The 23,837-nt window shown below is 39.1% G+C and overlaps 2 protein-coding genes across 2 annotated transcripts in view; both read left to right on the top strand.

The window, feature by feature from the left end:
- The window catches only part of LOC139448989 (uncharacterized), a 99,908-nt gene extending 80,497 nt beyond the window's left edge, over positions 1 to 19,411 (top strand). The window contains exon 2 of the mRNA XM_071230482.1: positions 18,971 to 19,411. Within this exon, the coding sequence (XP_071086583.1) occupies positions 18,971 to 19,411 (441 nt within the window). The remainder of the gene's footprint in view (positions 1 to 18,970) is intronic.
- Positions 1 to 23,837, top strand: part of LOC139447564 (uncharacterized) — a 190,952-nt gene that overhangs the window by 90,380 nt on the left and 76,735 nt on the right. The gene's annotated exons all lie outside the window — the stretch shown is intronic.

The raw sequence follows: 23,837 nt of genomic DNA, 5'->3' as shown, positions 1-23,837 counted from the left end.
AAAGACAATCGACTCAGAATGTTTTTTATCACCATGTTTGTCTTTTTCTGCATCTCAGTTGGAGTTGATTTTTTTTCCAAAGCATACATATTCACAAAACCCGACTTTATCAATTTCACGTGAACAAATCTAGCTACTTTGAAACCAAGTTCTACAATTATGAAGATCCTGCGGGACAAAAAGGACCATCATACCAGATTGTATTGAGAATTGTGATTATCAACATAAAAAGGTAACACTGTTCAAAGCAGGGAAATTCAAGTAACCCATCTATCTTAGTTTTGAAATAAGCTAATGAGTGAGTGAGTTGGGTTTTAACGCAACATTTAACAGTATTCCAGTTATATCACGGCGTGTCAGCTTAATGTGGGAGGAAAGCCCGAAGTGATGCAGGTCTCAGACGTTTACCACTTCGGTGAAACCCACGAGCACGGGTGTGGTGCTGACAAACCTAGACACATAATAGGGGTGAACCAAGATTCGAACTCAGAATCATAGGTTTCTGGCGTGCCCAAAGGACGCAAGTCTGCACTGGGCCACCCGTGACCTCAATAAGCTAATGAGAATACTATTGATACAGCACTATACTTTACCATGACTACATAACCTTTCAGATGAATTAAAGTCTACAGATATCTGTATGGATGTCTGTGAGAGTTCTCTGTATCAGCTGTGTAAATGATAAAATGCTGTCTCTTGAATGATATTCACATATTTTACTTTACACAAAACATTTTCATCACAGAGCAACAATTCTGTATGTAAATTTTTCATGTTAGAACTGTAGACTACATAAGTCATGTTTTATCAATGTATACAGTTTTCAGCCATGTCTTTGAATGATAATAGCTTAATTTTGTTTGTTTGTTGTTCAACGCGCACTCTGCAATATTCCATCTATATGACGGCAGTCTGTAAATAACCGATTCTCGACCAGACAATCCAGTGATTGATATCATAAGTATCGATCCACATAACTGTGATACCATGACATGCATAGCTTAATTAGGCCGGTTCCAGTTAAGTTAAAGATTCACTTTATGAATTTAAATACAATACATTAACGAAAAAGAATTATTCATTATTCTAATGCACGGAACAGCTTGTTGAGTTAATTCAGATTGGAATATATTTTTTGTGTTGCACTAGAAGACCCATCTCTGATTGGAAGCACGATTTTGTCAGATTCCAATCATGCTTTCAGCAATCTGACATGATCTTCATCATCTGAATTGGGTCCTTTTTTTACTTTACCCCTGGGAGTCTAGTTATATGATTCCTGCATGCGTAGCAAGCTCGATAATTGGTTATTCCGATCTTTTATGTGTTCGGAATTTCAATGAGACTGGTGTGCTTTTCACATTTGAATCCCTGTGATTAACCTTATTTTGGTTTCTTTTTTGGCTTCAAATCTTTGATCAAAGGGATGCTGACGGCCAGTTGGCCGCTGCGCGGGGTTGCCTCTCTTAGTCGTGCCCGAAATTTAGCTCTGATTATATATTTTTTTATCACGAGTGTGTATAAATCAACTCGAATATACCATACAACTATAATGTGTCTATATTTTTTAACCTGTTCCTAAAACGTATGGCGTATCGCTGAACGTTTTGACATGGGACCTTGAATTTAAGGTGGCTACGGACGCGCTGTCTTATCGCTATTTTACCATGGTACGGCTAACGCAACCTCTCAAAACTAACCAGTGAAATGTCTATCTGAATTGAGAGATCGACGATAATAACATTTATCATCCAAAACTGGCTCCCACAGGAGATATCACTTGGATGAGATCAAGCGATATCTACACTATAGATATCGCTGCAATGAAATTACATCACAATGCTTTGCAGACCATTGTGTCGTCACTGGTTACCATGACGTCACAATCAAATGACATCACTAATGGCTCTGCTACTGAAGCTGTTAGCAGTACTTTTTTACACTTAAGACACTGCTAATTACTGTCAACAAATTGAAAAAAGTGGAAGAATGATGTTGGATGATAAATAAAATCTCACCCTTGTGTCTTTTGATATCAAATATATCAACACTCGTTGATAAAAGTAGCAAAAATCCTCAGGCGAGCCTCAGAATTTTTCCACTTTTATCAACTCGTGTTGATATATTTGATATCAAAAGACACAAGGGTGAGATTCTCTATTCATACAAAGTATGGCAACAAAACATTCCAACATCATCGTTATACAACACGTGTCACTATTGTGACGTCACACCAGTTATCATGACGTAATAGATATGACGTCACAGTCGCCCAAAACAGTAAAAAATTTCATACTCTCTGTTACCAATAAAGCTTGAAATACACAAGTCATGGTAGAATTTATTATGTCAAATGTAGTGACTTTGTTTGATTTTGAAGACGTTGATAAAACATAACACGCACTTGTGTGGATAACAACTTCTTTATTTACACTGCAGACACAGTGTGGTTGTTTTTAACACCGTGCTCGGCAATATTCCAGCCACATGACGGCGATCTGTCTCGTCAAGACAAACCAGCGACTGACATCATGAGCATCGATCCAAGCAATGGGGATGATGTGATGATCGGCACCGGTGCCAACTCTGTCTGGTTTTATTAGGGATATTCCTGCGCAGCTATTACGGGTACAAATTCACCTGAGCGTAGTGATAGAAGGGGGGTTTAAGGGGGCATCTCACATAAGTTAATTAATTGTTAAATATCTCACAAACGATAACAACAAACAGGTGAACTCTATTCACATACACTGTACTGAGTGAAAACGTTTAAAACATATATCAGTGAGTTAGTGAACATATTAACCATTTAGTACGATTTGAGCTATAAAAGGAGTGACAAACAAGAAACAGTATTACACTGGCAAATACGCAAAGAGATTTACAGTTTTTTTTCCATTTCTAAGAAGAGTCGGCACTTGGTTTTTGCCGGATACAAATTCACGATTAACACCCTACGTCAAACTTCATTCATTGGAAATGTTCCCAATGTGGATTCCCAGCTATCGTTAACACCAAAGATGACTAGTGCTTTGTCACGAAACACAATCATATGTCTCTGAGCAGTGAGACGACGCCACAAATCACGTCGAGGGCGAGCTAGTGGACAAGTAGAAAGTCACCGTTTCTTGTACCCAAAGAGGATGTAAGTCGTAAAACGATCGTTACAGACATAAATTGTTATTTTAATTTTTCACAATGTCAAGCTCGTGTCGTTAAACACATTCACAGACATTAACAGATAGCACAACACTTTTAAGATTGGCCTCTTCCTGGCGTATCCATATCCACCACAAGGCAGCCAACCTACCAGCCAGTGGAAACATTTGTCACGTTCTTTTAAATACGTTCTACGAATATAATGATATTTTTTTCTCTAGGGAATTGACCAAATATATCTCGGACAATTGATATGAACAACCAAATCGCAAAAAAATCATTTTCGTCCTTTAACATATCGTTTTTCGCTTCAACAAAATTAGCAAACGCGCTTTCGTGCTGGAGTAGTGCTGTGTGGCACCAGGCCATATAACCGTTCTATGAAGATTGTGAAAGTGGCGGATGTTACCGGTTGAACAGGACAAGTTTACCCTTTTCGCGAACACCTGGTGTCATCACTAATTGTCAATGATTCATTCATATCGTTTTCACCAATAGTTTGCCCTTTACGCCCAATGGATTTTGTTTCTCTGGCGTTGACATTTTATATTATTATTCATGAAAGTAACACTTTCGTCAGATGATCTGAGACACGTTAATCCCGAGGCTGCTTTCTGAATGAATTTCTGGAGCGAGCGTGGTTCACACTCACGTCACGCGTGGCTTCTGGAGAGTGGGCGTTGACAAATTCTATCTTCGCATTTGCACTTGAAAATCTATTCTTGAACTGCCGGTATATTATATAATATCATGAATATTTCGGGAGATCTTTCTTCATTACAAAAAACGCACCAACAATATTCATGCTCCCTATCTTTGTTGTTCACCAGCCATGTGTTATATCGTGCCAATAATTATGTAAGTGTTATATTGTGCAAAAATATTGTTGTGTAGCATTGTGCCAATAACGTTAGCGTTGTACTGTGCTGTGCCAATAATGTAAACGCTGTAAACATAATGTTGTTAATGTACGGTGGCCCATAAGGGCCATGGAGTCTTTTTTTCAATATTTTGATATTTCACTTACTGTTATCGTAACCTTTTGCAAATTAACACGATATGACTTACAAATATGCGATAAATCATGTGTAAAGAATATGTTGAATCGCTGAAAAGTGAAACTAAAATGTCAAAAACTAAAATGAAAATGTCAAAAACAAAAACGAAAATGACAAAAATAAAAATAAAAATGTCAAAAACTAAAATGAAAAAACAGAAAACGATTTCCACCACGGTGATAATATTTACAATATATCACAACCAAGTCAGCGAGCCTGACAACCCGATTCCGATGGACGCCTCTTACGGTAAGCATGGGTTGCTGAAGACCTACTCTAACTCGGATCCTCATAGGACTCTATGTAGTGCACGTGGTTGGAACTGGTTGCACAAAGATGATACGACAGCGTATATTCTACATAGAGTCGTTACGTTTTGAATATATTGGGAGCAATAACTTTGAACAAAATCAAACCGTAATCTCGTGATAACTGAGCTGTTTGTGTTTTTTGCCGTTTAATATTAACTCTTCACTTAGCAATATTCCAGAAACATGATCAGATGAAATAGTGTATGTTGGCTTCACTTGCTTTTAAGATTGTATACATCTGCTACCTTTAGCATCTTATATCATGTTTCTTTTGTTCTATTTACTTCAGAAACTTAAGTGGAACATTGTAAGTACTCAAGTCTTATTATTACTGTCAGTGCGTGTTTAAATACATGTACATTCTAAACATTCAATCTTTTGTTATTTTTATTGGAGGGCAACATTATTATTTGGATGACAATTATCGCACAGATACGTGGCAGTAAACTAATGACTGGTTTAATTAGGTGTTGAAGACCCGTGAACATCCGGGGTAGAAGAGGTCTTCAGCAACCCATGCTTGCCGTAAGGGGCGACCAACGGGATCGGTTGGTCAGGCTCGCTGACTTGGTTGATGCATGTCATCGTATCCTATTTAAAGACCGCCGTCATATAGCTGGAATATTGCTGAGTGCGGCGTTACACTACAAACAAACGAAATGAAACATGTATTGCAAATTTTTGTTACTTTAATTTTAAAACATTTGGGGTATTTCAGATATTTCTCGTGTATTTATGATCATTTTTTCCTCATCAATTTTTGTACATAGCTTGTTGTAAATCTTTAATGATTCCATTGGACAGCTTACGTTCAGCGCCTCATGTTGATACTTACATCTTCAGTTGGATATAGTACAGTAAACTACGGTTATAAGGAACACGTTTATAACGAACTGGCCGATATAACGAACTTATATGCTGTATATATGCTTAAAACGAACTACGGTTATTACGAACTGAAATGGGTGGTCCCTTTGACTTCGTTACAACCGTAGTTTACTGTAGTTAGTTTGCTATTCGTGTTTTCCGCGTGTTTAGAAACACGGGCTAAGCGCCTCAGGCTGTTGTATTAAATGACTCAGGTGTTCATTGTCGCAACTGGTTGGTTAGTTGGACTTCATTTGCTGTCTATGCATCTGTTCGGTATCTTGTCAAAGTGTTGTTTTAGCTAGTCTCATTTTATTACCGTAACGCAGCAGTTGCTAAGCTAGGTCACTTGTGTATTTACTCTGATTTAATTAACCAGTGATCTTTGTCAGCGTAGATTGGGTTTATTTGCCCCTTTTATTATCAATTATCATTACAGTGAGCAATAAAGCAGAGAACATATTACCACGTTTTCATTATTTCTTTATTCTTGTTTAATGACACCTCTGGTCATTGGAGCACAGCTCCGTGACACGGCCTTAAACAACAAACAATCGAGTCTGGACCAGACAATCCAGTGACTGACATCATGGAAGAGTCAATCAGAAACATACTCGCGTGTGAGATCTTGATTACCCGAATCCCAGAGGCAAACAGCCAATAGTTTGTAATTGGGTTATTGTAGAAATAATGCATGATCACTTACGATATCTTTATATCACATCTGACATGAAGATCACGTTGGTTGGAATTTGCACAGCGAAGATGGAACAATCGACCTTTGATTTGTTAGAAAAGTAGAGAAGCAAAAATCTAAAACCTCAACTTATTAGAATTCGAAACATTTGAAAGCTAGATGACTGCTGAATTAAAAAAATATATGTTGAATCATCAGGTTTTAGTTCATTACAACCATTGTGCTTATTCATAAGATACGAGGGTTGGCCAAACAGTTCTAAGCCTGACTAACTTTCAACTATGGGCCATATCAAAGTGAACTAGTCAATGTAGTACATTGTTTGAGTAGTTCATGGCAAGTGTATTTGGGCTGTTGAGGAACGTTTGTATATTAGTGACAGCCAGTTGAACATGTTACGGGTCCAAATGGACACAGACATGGAAAAGAGCGAGAACCGAGCAGTCATCAAGTTTTAATTTTAGAGAAAAGTACTCTCCAAGAATGTCATGACCGCATGGCACAAGTGTATGGGGATAAGTACCCTAGCTATTCCAGCAATGTTTAAGGCTGGGAGACACGCCTTGATGATGACCCTAGGTCTGGACCTCCCCCAACTTCCACCAATGAAGATTCCTTCAAGGAGATTAAAAAAAACTTATACTGTCAGATAGACGTATTACCATTGCTGATTTTGAGGAAGACACAGGTCTAAGCCATGGATCCATTGAAACTATTATTTATGACCATTTACAGGTGAATAATACCCCGTTCACATGCGCCTCTATACATTTGTGTGTATATGTGCATACGTGTGTAGAAATACATACGAAAGTATACTTGTCATGTGAACGCGTTTACTCATGAGTGTATATTTACACCAGGAGCAAATTTGCATCATGTCTGGATCAGTTGCAAATGTAAATGTAAACGGGGTATAAGATATCTGGGTGCCAAAGTTTCTAACTCCTGATCTTAAGGGTAAACAACTGACATTGCCAGAAACAATGCCTCTTCGCACACCTCACGACTTGCAATGGGTTTGAAGAGACCTGGCACCAAGTGATTTCCACCTCTTTGCTAAACTGAGTGAGTGAGTGAGTTGGGTTTAACGCCACTTTTAACATTATTCCAGTTACATCACGGCGTGTCAGCTTAATGTGGGAGGAAAGCCCGGAGTGATGCAGGGCCAAGACGTTTACCACTTTGGTGAAACCCACGAGCATGGGTATGATGCTGACAAACCTAGAAACGTAATCGGGGCGAACCGGGATTCGAACCCGCAATCATAGGTTTCTGGCGTGCCTAAGGGACGCAAATCTGCACAACGAATCGCAGTGCCTTAGACGACTGGGTCACCCGCTCCCCCGAAAAACTGAGAGTGCACTTGCATGGAAAGCGCTATGACGATGATTACCTCAAAGCTGCCGTGAATAGGTATTTCAGGGTGACTTCAGAAAACCTCTTCCTGACTGGAATTGAAAAGCTTCACTATCAATATGAAAAGTGTATTAAAATTCAGGGAGATTATGTCGAAACATAAAATTAAAAACACTTTCACAATTTTTGGTTTTGTTTGTTAACACATTTTGACCAGCCCTCGTTTGTATTCTCTAGCTGATTAACATAAAAAAGTTAGACACAGCTCGACACATATTCAGTAAGATATGAACATTAAATATTAATGTTGGTATGTATATTTAGACCTCGATTGAAACAGGATACTTTATATTGCAAATCCAGGAAAGAATGTGTATTGACATCAAAATCATATTTTTATTATCATTTGATTATCTGATCTTATTTATCAAACTGACTACTTTTCCCTTATCTAACACTTATTGTCCAAGGGATATTTATTTTTGATCTAGTCGGAAGCGTGTAATGAGGTCCTTTAATAGTAATCACTAAATTACAATCAGTCAAACCCAGCATACAACTGTGTTTTCAACTCTTTATATGAAAACCACACATCACTGCAGCTAAAATAGACGTAAATATCATATAACTATTACGACTTCTGTCTTGTCCTCCCTGGCAGATGGTGAAGCTAGATGTAGACCTCACTCTAACCTAGCTAAAGAAAACATTGAAACTAATCCGTTGGTATTTCAAGAAGCATACAACCAATAACCAACAAAATATAAATTCTAATAGATCCATCTTACAGACGGGTCAAAGGATGGAGGCAAAGTTGCAAGTGCCACCATTATTGGATCCAGAAATGTATCCTCAAGAATCCCAAATAAATGTTCAACCTTCACTGGTGAGGCAAAAGCTATCTTAACTGCTTTGACCTATTTTAAACAACAAACTAATCGAAAAATGTCCTATCTTCTCTGATTCGTTGTCTTGCCTTCAGGCACTTAAAAGTGTCTCGTCATATCACCCTATTATCCTCGACCCTATTATCCACCCTATTATCCAACTATATAATGATCGTTCTACTGGCCAATGTGACATCGTCTTTTGCTGGTTACCGCGTCGTGTAGGCATAATAGGTAACTGCTAAAGCTACTCTTGACAAACCGTCATCTCCACTACTTAGCCCACCCAGTGATTTCAAACCGATCATAAAAAGTAATACTCGGAATTTTATGCAAAAGATGTGGGACACCCATGTAGGAATCAATAAACTTCATGAATTGAAACCAAGAATCGGTCCTTTCTACCTGGGTTTCAGTCAAGACACGATGAGGTCGTTTTACGACGATGTCGTATTGGCCACAGTCGGTTTACCCACGAATATCTGCTTAATACAGATGAGTGAGTGATTATGGTTTTTACGCTGCTCTTAGCAATATTCCAGCAATATCACGGCGGGGGACACCAGAAATGGGCTTCACACATTGTACCCATGTCGGGATCGAACCCGGGTCTTCGGCATGACGGGCGAACGCTTCAACCACGAAGACAGATGAGGACGAACCTCCTAAGTATATCCCTTGTGATGAAAGGTTCACCGTCAAGCATATATCGCTTGACTGTGTGGACTTTGCGATCGCAAGGGATTCACATGATCAAACAGGAAAGATCTCCTCTCACGTTTTGGTTTCTTAAAGAAATTAGTCTGAATAATTTTACCAACTGACATAATTGAAGGGTCTGTACAGAAGGTTAACGTAGCATAAACTTATTGTCTCCCTGTGTGACGTAATTCCTGTCACAAGCGATCATCAACTCATTGCTGGGTATTTTGTAATATTGGTCTAGTATTGAGCACAACCACCAGTGGCTAAAGTGTAATGTAGATCCTGCTGGGCATCATGCGGGAAGCAGAGACACCGTAAGTCCCCGTCACCCCCACGACCCCCAGCGAGGTGGCCCAGCCCTGGTTCCTGGGGGCCTATAGCCCGTGTCTTAATGTGACTGTACGAATCATATTGTTATGACCAAATGTGTTTGATAAAATTTGTTTTAAATATAACTTCGTACTCATGTCTTACCTGTGACTATATCAACTTGGTCTCGTCGCTATATAGCTTACATAATGCCGATGTGATGTTAAATTTTAACTCACTCACTCACTCACTCACAAGAGTTTTGCAAGATGATGTAACTGGAACACTAGATTATGAAGAGCACTGATAATCATCAGTGGACACTACTCGTGTACAAGTACGGGTAACTCGATCCATGAAGATCCGAGTTGGAATCGGACTTCGGCCAATCATGAGGTCATGCTCGAAGACCAGTCTTGTGCATGCCACCGTCTTTACAGACCGCCGTCGGTTAGCAGGAATATTGTTGAATGTGGCGTTATCCCACTGTCCATAACTTGAATAACGTGAAAATCACGGGCGCCAAAACAAAATAAACGTCAATCCCAGGGGAACTATGCATCAAACATCAATTTTGCACACCCATTTCCAAGGTATGGAACATGATTCAAAAGATTAAGGGCAAAGGATCAAAATCTGGAGTTCACCATCTCAAAGATGGAAATACACTATTAACCACTAAATCTGAAATTGCCAACGAGATTGGTGACACCATTCCTCATCATCAAACTATTATCTTCAAATTCAGAGGTTTCAAAAACAGCAGGAAAATAAGTCAATATCAATTCGGATAATGGTGGGGAATACAAGGAAACATTTCCACTCCATGAATTGCATACTGCCCTAGGGCAAGCTCATAACACTGCAACAGGAGCCGACAACATTCATTATCAGCTCCTTAAACACTTGCTCGGTTCATGTTTGGATACTGAGTGAAAGTATTTGTTTAACCTTTCTACTTTCTCATTATCAGTGCGGCAAGATGGTCGTCATCATTTTCATTAGATTAATGCTTGTCGTAAGAGGCGACTAATGGGATCGGGAGGTCAGGCTCGCAGACCTGTCGTTTGCATGCCATTATTTACAGACCGTTGTCAGTTAGCAGGAATATTGCTGAATACACAACAAACAAACAAGCAAACAAACAAGCTCGGCCAGTAAGTCATTCATTGTACCATGACGTCGTAGCATATGACCCTTCCCCGTCTTTCCAGTTCTGTAGTGCAATATGTGAAGCCCTTTTCTGGTGTCCCCCGCCGTGATATTGCTGGAATATTGCTAAAAGCGGCGTAAAACCATACTCACTCACTCACTCCAGTTCTGTGTAGCTGATTTGTGAAAATTTTCGTAAGTGGTCATACTATCAGCCTGAACACCGCGATGGTAGTTACAGTATAATGTTTGGTTCCTTGCGATTTGTAGCCTACACATTTCTTCACATATCATGTCTAATATACGTCTATGCTTATGCAATGTAGCAAATGCTTTTATTTATTTCAGGACGAGTGTGTACGTTGTTTAATTAGACTGCTTTCAGTAATATATCCAATGTCATGGCACGCAATAAAGTCATATACCTATATTTTTATATACATATATATTTGATGACTCCCACGAGCACTAACATGGTGCCTACAAACCAAGGAACATTATCAGGGCAACTCAGAGATTCGAACCCTCTATAGGATACTGGGACAAATAGGACCATTCAAAATCTGCGGCATCTAATTCGAATAAGCTGCTCGTTCCCGGGAAATTTTAGAAGTGTACTGCATTGACATATATTTCGTGTAAGTCAATAGACAAATACACCGGTAAAGATCATGCATATGTCAGAAAGCGACAGAAAGCAGAGTCGATCGTACTAGTCCAACTACCAGAAACATGCTAATGATGATACCAGTTGCCAAGATTATCTTAAAAATATATCCTAATGATATTTGCTATTTTATTGTTCACAAATATTTCCTAAGCTTCTCATATTCCTGACAATTTCAATGTGAATCATAATCTTTGCCTGTTAAACTCATAAAGGACCAGAATAACACCCTCAGGGAGCCTGACAACAGAATGTTTTGTAGTTTCTGTAAACACAAATGTACTCAAATAATATCCTTATTAGATGAGAAAGGTCTAAGGTAGTTAAGAACTACCTCAGTAAGTTAGTCACAATGACAGAGCGTCGTAATACATTTACATCCATTATTTTAAGTACAAGACGTCAAGATGGCCGACACGATAGACGTGACGGGGGAGATTTTCGAAGATTTTATCGAACCTGTGGCTAGTCATTGCTGATCAGTTGGCCGATCACTTAAAGGTGATTGTAAAGATGTGTCATATAGAAACTGAGATACAGTCATATATTGCTGAAGACTGTCACTGTAGTCTAGACACGGATCGAGTCGATACTACGGTAGTTTTGATGTGTTTTTCTTCGTTATATACTCTAAGATGGGTTGTAGCGAGGATATCCTTGAACGGACATGCAATCAAACTCTCTGACTTATCCAAATGTGTGCTAAAACGATAAGTTCCGATAAAAGGGAAATAATGATGAGAAAAAAACGCTTCTGTATGTATTCATGCTTGGGAATTCCCAGAGGTTACCCCAAGATATGTGGACGTAGTCTGTCAGTGTTTACGTTATTTCACACGGTCTCGTGAAAAACGTATGAACGTCAAATGTGTGTCGTTCATACACTAATTAACGTCAATTTCGCGGTCATGTGACCAATCTCTTGTCCAACGGAAAAGCCGTAAATCGTGTTAACTTCAAATTAAAAACGTATTATTATATATAATACAACCCTTTCCATCAATATTTTCGACCAGCCACGAGATAAGGGACCATCACATTTTGAAAAATCACATTTTGACTTCTTACTATATTTTACAACTGCAGTATCTTAGGACCGCAAAAATCCATTTGATAAGCTTTAATTCATAGTTATTACAGAGTAACATGACTTCAAACATATGGACTCATTTTCTGCAAATTCAAATTTTCAGGTTTAATACTGTTTATGTAATAATTGCAGTTTTTACAAATTATGTCTGATTAATTGAAAGCAGACATGTACGAAATGCTTTGAAATACTGTTTTTTTAATAACATAACGAACACATTAGAGAAAAGGAAGATATTTTTGTACAGTTCGCACACATGCGAGTTTTACGGAAGTAAGTTAACGTCAAACGTCTTTCTTTTGACGTCACAGCACAAATGTATCCTCTCACCCTTGAGGTCCCCCTTCCACTGGCGGTGACATTTGTTTGACATACTGAGCAGTATTCTATCTAAACTGCCGGGAAAATGAAAGTATACACCCATGTTTGATGGTGACTAAACATGAAAGAAAGAAGAGTGGCTATTCATGGTGATTCATTTCATACATTTAATGCATGGGATTTTGTCTGGAGATCACATATTTTTTAGCCTCAGCTGCAAAACCAGATATGTTTTTTATCAGATCTATGAATCCGAATATTTTTTTAAGATGAGACCTTGCAACAAAGTATTTTGGTGGCAATTGTGTTAATTTCGGGTTTGTTTTTTCAACAGTCTGAAGCATAATTATTTTCGTCAAGAATTTTCGGGGACAATATACTTTTTTCGATAAATTATCGGCCCCTTAGCCGACCTCACGACAAGCATTGTTTGACGGCTAGAGGGATGACTTTCCAGCCTTCCCTTTAAGTCGAGATATATTCCAGCTGCTCCAGCCTTTAGTGTCTATATTTTACAACTTTTAAGGTACAATCGAGCATTCTCTTTCCACGAAGATTTCAAAGACTGTCATACGGCTGTTGCTCAGAAGTTCTTTGATCAAGGCTACAACACTCAGCAAAGCCAACAAAAAGTTTGATGGTAGACATGTGGAGGACGTTCCCAAATCTCAAACATCAGGGACACAATTATGTCCGATGTAATGCCCTATTTTGACTTGTGCCATAGATTCCCGTGATTTTCTTGTGAACAATTGACTCGCCTTTGCATGTGTTTTCAATGTCGTAATAATGCTTGCAACACAACAATTCTACATGTAGTAATGGAAAAACGTAAAACACACAACAGAAAAAAACACAAACACACACACACACATACACACACAAACACACACAAAAACACACACAAACACACACACACACACATACACACGCTAGTTTAACTTTCCATCTCTAAAGTAACCAAGCGTTTAACGTGATCGTTCGTAATGCAGAATACTACGCGGGCTCAATAAAAACGGAAGAAAACGTAAAAGAAACAACTGAAAAACGTAAAACACAAAATCTTCATGAAATGTTCGAAATCATAAATTTATAGCAATGACACATTGGCGCATGATCGCTGATGCTGGTCGTAAGAGGTGTATTTAACAATCTGGTGGTTAGGCTCTGCGACGGCGTAGATCTTTGCTCATAATATCAATCACTTGATTGTCTTGTCAGGGCGCCGTCATATAGATGGCATATTGGTTAGTGCGGTGTAAAACAACATGGGTACACACACAAACACACACACAAATACACATACACACACAAACACACATACACACACATACACTAACATACACATACACAAACACACATACACACACATACATACACACACATACACACACAAAAACACATACACACACATACATACATACACACACATACATACACACACATACATACACATACACACACATACACAAACAAACACATATACACACACATACACACACACCCACATACATACACACACAAACACACACACACACACACACACATACATACACATACATACATACACATACATACACATACACACACAAACACACATACACACACATACACACACATACATACACGTACACACACATACACACACAAACACACATATACACACATACATTCATTCATTCATACACATACATACACAAATACACACACATATATACACATACACACACATACACAAACATACACACATATACACACATACATACACATACATACACAAATACACACACAAACACAAAAACACACACATACATACACATACATACACATACACACACATACACACGTACACACACATACACACACATACATACACATACACACACATACATACACACACATACACACACAAACACACATACACACACATACACACACATACATACACATACACACACATACACAGACATACATACACATACACACACATACACACACAAACACACCCATACATACACATACACACATACATACACATACACACACATACATACACATACATACACATACACATACATACACATACATACACATACACACACAAACACACAAACACACACATACATACACATATACACATTCATACACATACACACACATACATACACATACACATACACAAATACACACACAAACATACACATACACACATACATACACATACACACACATACATACACATACACATACATACACATACATACACATACACACACAAACACACACATACATACACATACACACATTCATACACATACACACACATACATACACATACACATACACAAATACACACACAAACATACACATATACATACAAACATACGCATCTACATACACACACATACACATACATACACACACATACTCACACAAACGCATACATACACACACATGCACACACATACACATACCTACACACACATACTCACACACATGCATACATACACACACACACACATGCACATACATACACACACATACACATACATACATACACACACACATACACATACACACACATACACATACACACATACACACACATACATACACATACATACACATACACACACATATAAACACATACACACACATATACACACATAAACACATACACACACAAATACACATACATACACACAAACACACACATATACATACATATACACACAAACACACACATACCAACACATAAACACATACACACACAAATACACATACATACACACAAACACACACATATACATACATATACACACAAACACACACATACCAACACATATACACACACACAAACACACACACACAAACACACACACATACACGCATACAAACACACACATACGCACGCTAGTTTAACTGTCCATCTCTAAAGTAACCAAGCGTTGAACGTCATCGTTTCTAACGCAGAATACTACGGCTCAATAACCACATGAGGGGAAAATGTGAATAAAAGAGGCAAAAAACATTACCATAATCATAAGAAATTCAAATTTAAGTGTGAGTGAGTGAGGTTTTACGCCGCTTTTAGCAATCTTCAAGCAATATCACGGCGGGGGACACCAGAAATGGGCTTCACACATTGTACCCATGTCGAGAATCTAACCCGGGTCTTTAAGACCACAAGAGCAAACACTTAAGGATTGTAATTACAACACTTGACAAATGATTACACCGTGCTAAAGGACAAGACAGCCAACAGTTATTGCTTCAAGGTTTTTTAATCATAGAGCGTGTGTCCATGCAAATGCGAAGGGTAATTGGTTAATTCAAAGTCGAGGAAGTCGCCACTCCTCTACGTGTAGTTATCATAACGTCTTTTCACTAATCCTTTTATTTGAACAGTGTTATATAGTTTCAGATCTTTCTGTGATGCAATGGTGTTTTTAAGTTGCTTTCCTCATGAATAAATGCAACAAAACCCTTTCCATTGTCAACATGTACTAGTATATTGTCAATGCAAGAGAATAGCCAGTCTAGATTATCCGCCGAAATAGATTCTATTTGTCGTGAAGGTAAAATTATATGAATGGGCCACTGAAAATCAGTGATGACACCAGGTGATCGCGAACAGGGTAAGCATGTCCTGCCCTGGCCGTAGCACTGGCAATTCACACAACATGGGTAAAATAGTAAGTATTTATTCATTGTACGATTCCGACTATGTCATAAGCATGTGTTACGAAATTAGTGATGATACCAGATGAGCGTATCCTGCCCCGCCTGTGGTACCCGTTTCAAACACATGCAAGGCAAATTTAATTGTTCACGTAATAAGAACATGAATGTTTAGTACAAGTCTAAATAGGAATGTCATTGGACATTATTTCGGTCGCTGATGAGTCAAACGTTTTGTAATTCTCACTAAGGCCTTGAATACTGTATTCCCCATCAGACACTTTTTGCGCAAGAGTGAGTGAGTTGGGTTTAACGCCGGTTTTAACAGTATTCCAGTTATATCACGGCGTGTCAGCTTAATGTGGGAGGAAAGCCCGAAGTGATGCAGGTCTCAGACGTTTACCACTTCGGTGAAACCCACGAGCACGGGTATGGTGCTGACAAACCTAGAAACATAATCGGGGCTAACCGGGATTCGAACCCACAATCATAGGTTTCTGGTGATATAACTGGAATATTCAAAGCAACCCAGGAAGCAACCCGTACAACCCAAGTGTATAACCCGCTTTTCGACAACAAATATAAACCTAACGTAATTCTCAATGTTCATAACAGCGTGATTTTTTTGGGAATGTACGATTACTGTATGGTCCCGTTAGGTCCCAAAGTTACTACACGCCGAAATCACTACAGTCTAACACAACAAAGATAACTGTCCTGTGGTCAGCTACTCCCTGCCTGTTCTCTTTGTACCCAATAGGACTAGTCTTACAACGAACAAATACCAAAATCACTGAATAATCAAAAAAGAATGATTAATATTTTCACATGTTAACATATGTTAAATATTTGACATGTTTTACATACAGAGAACATGGATATAGCGAACTACAAGGGAACGTCGTTATATACGTTGTTCGTTATATACGTTTCCGCACGGAAACTACCGCCATATTGGCTAAAACAAAACACAATACACACACACTTTTATACACGTTTCCTCCCGCATCTATCGGTGAATCGGTTGAAAAGTACCCGATGATACAACTTCCAAAATGCAATTGCAATACAAGAAATTGTATGTGAAATTAATATTTTATCAGAATAATATATTGCAATATCGTGTTATTTTAGTTACAGCTTACACTATATATATATATATATATATATATATATATATATATATATATATATATATATATATATATATATATATATATATATATATATATATATATATATATTTGGGTGTGCATAGCGTAGCACTTTGGTACAGTTTTTTGGGGTTTTTTTGGGTTTTTTTTATTATTCCATTCCATGTATATGGAAGTGTAGGTGTAGGTATAAACATGTACATATATGACAGAATTAACACAAGTTATAGTTTTCATAGGTGAGGCCAGGCAGATTGTCTAGGATATGTCGTCTTCTCAAACTGAGAGGGAGATTATAAATATTTGTTTACAAGAAATATATGATTACTAATTAACAGGTAGTATATTTCAACTGCTTCGTTAGATTATGAGTTGTAAGTTTTGCCATTTCTAAGCATACTGGTCAAATTGATTATTTTTTTTAGCGATAAAACTTTCCAAACAAATTGTGTCTTTTAGTAGTGAAAGAAACTGCTCGAAAGATAAATCTTGTTGTTTTATGTTTGATATGTAGATGAATCTTCTTGCTAATATAATAATATGATTTGTTACATTTTTTTGAGTGGAAACACCAAAAAAGATATTAAGTTTCGAAAGGATAAAATTTGTTTGCAGGTTGTTGTTTAGATAAGTTTTCAACTTTAAGCCAAAATTGTTGAACAGATTGGCAATCGAAATATACATGAGACATATCTTCAGAAGCAGTTTTACAGAAAGTACAAATATCTTCATCGACAAGTTTTATCTTGAATAATTCTTTCTTAGTGTAAATTATTCTGTTTATAAATCGATATTGAAAATCTAAAAGTTTACAATCGCGCGTGCATTTTCTATAACATAGAAGTATATTTTTCCAATCTAAACCTTGAGGAAGAACCATATTCCAGTGTTCGGTACGGTATCCTTCCTAATCAGTTTGGTATAGTTGATTGCTATTGCCGGATGTTTTTACGTATGGAACAATTTGACCAGTCACCGTAGGGACTTCCCGCGCTTCATTGATTTCGATTGTGAAAACGTTATGTTGACATTTAACAGTCAAACTGCCTCAAATGTGACTTTCAACGAGTCAAAGTATGGTATTTATGATATATAGACCCATTCTCTTGTAACTAAAGTTCGTTTCAAGGCGTCAATAGCGGTAATGGTTGCTGTAAATAACGGTGAGTTGTGCGATCTACTGATCACTTCACACACGATTTCACCGAAATAAATGTAAACATTATCGAATGAAATCTGTTTGTTATATGTTATACCGACAAGATAAGTCCAAATACATGGACAGGCAAGAGTAACATAATGTGCGTTATATCCGTGCTCTACTGTACTTATACTTTTTTATGTTATATACTTATAACAAAGCATCCATGTGCATTAGTATTATTACCATTCTTTAATTCTCTCAGCACAAAATTGTTGAAATCGACTGGTTAGTGCCCAAAGGACTCAATTGACAAAATTTTTGAAAAATTGTCTTTATCGTGTAAATTCCTGTTATCCATGTCTTTTACATAACAAAATCAATAAGTTGTTATCACTGTTTACCTGAGAAGCAGAACAAGGCTACACCTGAGAAGCAGAACCATGCTACACCCGAGAAACAGAGCCATGCTACACATGAGAAGCAAAACATGATGCATCAGAGAAGCAGAACCACGCTACACCCGAGAAGCAAAACATGCTGCACCCGAGAAGCAGAACCACTTTACACCCGAGAAGCAGAACATGCTGCACCTGAGAAGCCGAACACGCTACCCCTGAGAAGCCGACACTCTACACATGAGAAGCAGAACATGCTGCACCTGAGAAGCAGAACCACGCTACACCTGAGAAGCAGAAGCACGCTACTTCCGAGAAGCAGAACCATGCTACACCTTAGTAGCAGAATCAGCAACCCAAGAGAAACACAACATGCTGCACCAGAGGGGCAGAACCATGCTACACTTGAGAAGCAGAACAAGCTACACAAGAGAAGCAGAACAAGCTGCTTCTAGGACGGAGAACCACGCTACACCTAAGAAGCAAAACCACACTACACCTGAGAAGCAGAACCACACTACACCAGGGAAGCAAAACCACGCTACACATGAGAAGCAGAACATGCTAGACCTGGGAAGCAGAAAAGGCTACACCTGAACAACAGAACATGCTGCGCTAGGAAAGCAGAACCATCCTACACATGAGAAGCAGAACCACACTACACCTGAGAAGCAGAACATGCTGCACCTGGAAAGCAGAACCACTCTACACCTGAGAAGCAGATCAAGCTACACTTGAAAAGCAGATCAAGCTACTCATGAGAAGCAGAACCACGCTACACATGAAAAGCTGATAAAGCTACACATGAGAAGCAGAACCACGCTACACATGAAAAGCAGAACAAGCTACACCCTAGAAACAGAATCAACAACACAAGAGAAGCAGAACAAGCTGCATCAGAGGAGCAGAACCATGCTACATTTGAGAAGCAAAACAAGCTACGCATGAGAAGTAGAACAAGCTAACCTGAGAAAAAGAACCACGCTATACCTGAGAAGCATAACAAGCTACAACTGGGAAGCAGAACCATGCTACACCCGAGAAGCAGAACATGCTACACCCGAGAGGCAGGACAAGCTTCACCTGAGAAGCAGAACAATCTAAACCTGGAAAGCACAACCACGCTACTCCTGAGAAGCAGAATCAGCAACACCCGAGAATATACACAAAAATATCTTCGATTACCGCACCCAGGAAGAATACATTTCACATCAGTCCAGGGCCCGTAAAAAAAGCCAGAAAGAGCATAGCTTTACAAGTGACATGGAAGAAACGGTTCGAAAACAAAACCGTTTACACGGACAATGCTACATAATTACAACTGGCGATCATGTCAAGGCAAGAGACCTAAACCCAAAGGACTGTTCAAAATGCATTTTCCAATGCAACATTCATATTTGATAAGTCGTAAGCAGATTTTCAAGCATTAAGCATCTGGACTCATATGACATGATGACATTCAAGAGAAAAGCACAAAATGTACAAAAAAGTAAAAGTACATATTCATTTCTCGTAAATGGTTTCAGAGTCAGATTTGCCCTTCAGGCTGTTCTTTGAATTCCTTGTTCACTCGTGAGCCGAGCTTAGTGCAAACAATAGCTAAGCTCCTATAATGTGTATCTTTATTCTCAGAGTGACCACAGTCATGGGGGAAAGAAGACCATCAGAAATTGCGAAATGCCTGCTAATGCATCTAAAATCACTTGACAGTCATGTTATATGTGTCACATTTCTCAAAACAGAGATTTGTCGCAGCTGCACTTCATCGTGCAATCACTTCAATCCTAAGTCAGATCAGAGGTTCCACTTTCCTGTCTCTCACAAATGACCGACATGTCCGAATACGTCCCACGATTCCACTGAGTAGGAATGTCACAGACCGATATGACCGACTACATCCCAAGATACCACTGGTAGGAATGTCACAGACCGACATGACCGAATACATCCCAAGATACCACTGGTAGGAATATCACAGACCGATATGACCGAATACACCCCACGATTCCACTGTCAGGAATATCACGGACCGATATGACCGAATACACCCCACGATTCCACTGTCAGGAATATCAAGGACCGATATGACCGAATACATCCCACGATTTCACTGGTAGGAATGTCACAGACCGACATCGTCAATACAGGGACCTAGTTTGTGTGAGACGTCCGTCCCGGGCCCGTCTTAGATCTCACGAGCACCTTTTTCCCAACTCTAATGCCTGGGGGTAGGTATACACAGCATGCCCTATTCTGGTAATTACAGTAATTACTGTCAAGCAAGACCGCCTTCGTGGTCTAGTGGTAGAGCGTCCGCCCGGAGAGCGGAAGGTCCGGGGTTCGATCCCCGACCGCGTCATACCAAGAACTGTTAAAAGATGGTACTTGTTGTTACCCTGTCTGGAGCTCGCCATTAAGGGGCTAAAACAAGGACTGGTCGGCTGGAAGTCAGTATACTGTGTCTGAGTGGGGTATTCATGTTAAACTGCGGCATGGTATCTCAGTGAGCCAGCACTTTAAATCGGCATCAGTCCGGACTAGTACAAGCAGCCACACACGTACATGCACGTCGCTATGTAAGTGCAATAATCTTGGACGCGACTATAAATCCCATTTCACCTCACCTCACCTACTCTCAAGCAAATGAAAGTATACACTTATAAAATATTTCAAACGTTATTATATTGTCACTCTACATGTGAGGTACTCGTTGATGTGATGCATGTAATTTCGCCTTTAATACCGGTATCAAATACATCACCATCAAACAGGCATTTCATGTTTGTTTCATACGTAGCCACCATCAAACAAGAGTGTATACTTTCTCGTGCACGGCAGTTTAAAAAAATAATGGCCTTTACTCCCACACCAAGCTGACACGCATGGGCATATTTGAAATTGAGTTGGAGTCCCGTGAAGTTCAATGTCTATCCTGGAAGCGTATATATGTCATCCATCATGGCCATTGCGTGCAGTAGTGACAGTCGGCTCTTGTAGACTACCTTAATGTAATGCATAAAATCTCTGGAAGGGAACGGGCGATTGACATCACCATGGAAATGCTTATAGCTATGATTGTGTGTGCCAAAAGTTATCGGTAAAATAACAAGTGAGTTTTTAATACATATGTCTATTTCTTTTTTCCAAGGAAATCTTAATCATCTTGATCATTATGTAAGCCATAAATGTTCCTTGTAATGGTCTCGGTAAAGGCTGCGTGTGGACGAGCGCAACCTAGTTTCTCGCTTTTAGCTGTTCGAGATTTCGAAGTCTTCGCGGTTGATCACAGAATCTATCCTCCTTGATCGAGGTGTAGCACAGGTGCGTCCAAAACCAATCTACCATTCTTTTAGAAGCCTCTTTTGCCATTTTTTACTGTACTCGCAACTTCTTTCTTTGGTTTGGTATAAATCATTTGCCATTCCAATTCTATTGCTTTTACGTACTTTCATTTCTTAAATGGCCATTTTTAGTCTCAGTGTCCAAGAAAGAGGCTGTTAGAGGCTTTGGTTTGGGGCTGTCCTCTTCACTGAGCCTACCAGATCTTTTATATCTCATGTTTGTATGGGGTCATATGTATCACTATGGACCAAGTTAAATACTTGTATTGTCTCCGCCTTGGTCTCAATCTCGATCACCATCCTCTGTAATTCAGAACAGGATCACACTGTCCTTCCGACTAAATATTTCTGACCTCTCTCTTCTTTTATCCAGTTCGTCCACCCATGTGGAGTTTATTAGGTATGACGTTCATGCATCTGATCTACTACGGAGTCAATTTTCAGTCGAAGCAGGTGTTATTCATCTCTCAGTTTTCCAACGTCATCTTTTAGACTAGTTGTTGTTTCAGACACAGATTCAAGATCTCTTAAGATCTCTTTAACGGTGATGACCTCAGATTTCAGTGCCGCCTCCGTGGTCTAGTGGTAGAGCGTCCGCCTGGAGAGCGGAAGGTCCGGGGTTCGATCCCCGGCCGCGTCTTAACAAAAGACGTATAAAGATGGTACTTGTTGTTACCCTGTCTGGCGCTCGGCATTAAGGGGCTAAAAGAAGGGCTGGTCGGCTCGGAGTCAGTATACTGTGTCTGAGTGGGATATTCATGTTAAACTGTGGCATGGTATCTCAGTGAGCTAGCACTATAAATCAGCATTAGTCCAGACTAGTACAAGCAGCAACAAACACACACATACACGTGCATGCACGTCGCTATATAAGTGCAATAATCTTGGACGCGACGTTAAACCCAATTTCACCTCACCTCAGATTTCAGTTGACTTACATCCCGATGTTTCTCCTCCTAATTACTTGTGTGAGCACGGATATTATTTCCACTTTTGACTCAATAATAACTGTCCCATCGACCTGTCCCGGGTTCGCTTCAAAGTCCCCACAACATCACACTTCTGTTCCTCGAGGTTCTGCATAACTTGACCCGTGAAGATCCGGGGTATAATAGGTCTTCAGCAATGCTTGCCATAAAAGGCGACTATGCTTGTCGAAAGAGGCGACTAACGTCATCGGGTGGTCAGGCACTCTGACTTGGTTGATGCATGTCATCGATCCCAATTGCGTGGATCGATGCTCATGATATTAATCCCCTTCCCACCAATGACTAATTTTAATGTTTTAATTATAGTTATAATTTTAAATTTAATTCTAATTCAATCGTCAGCGCTAGAGAATAATCAATCTGGATTATCCAGGCGAAATACCCGTGGAAATACAGTAAACTACGGTTATAACGAACTCAAAGGGACCACGTATTTTAGTTCGTTATAACCGTAGTTCGTTAAAAGCATATATACAACATATATACAACAAATGGCCGGGACTAAAAAATAAGTTCGTTATATCAGTCAGTTTGTGTTCGTTATAACCGTA

This window comes from Haliotis cracherodii, unplaced genomic scaffold, assembly GCF_022045235.1.
Source record: "Haliotis cracherodii isolate W230 unplaced genomic scaffold, xgHalCrac1.p SCAF_7, whole genome shotgun sequence".
Lineage (NCBI taxonomy): Eukaryota > Metazoa > Mollusca > Gastropoda > Lepetellida > Haliotidae > Haliotis > Haliotis cracherodii.
This window is presented reverse-complemented; position numbering and strand designations above follow the sequence as displayed.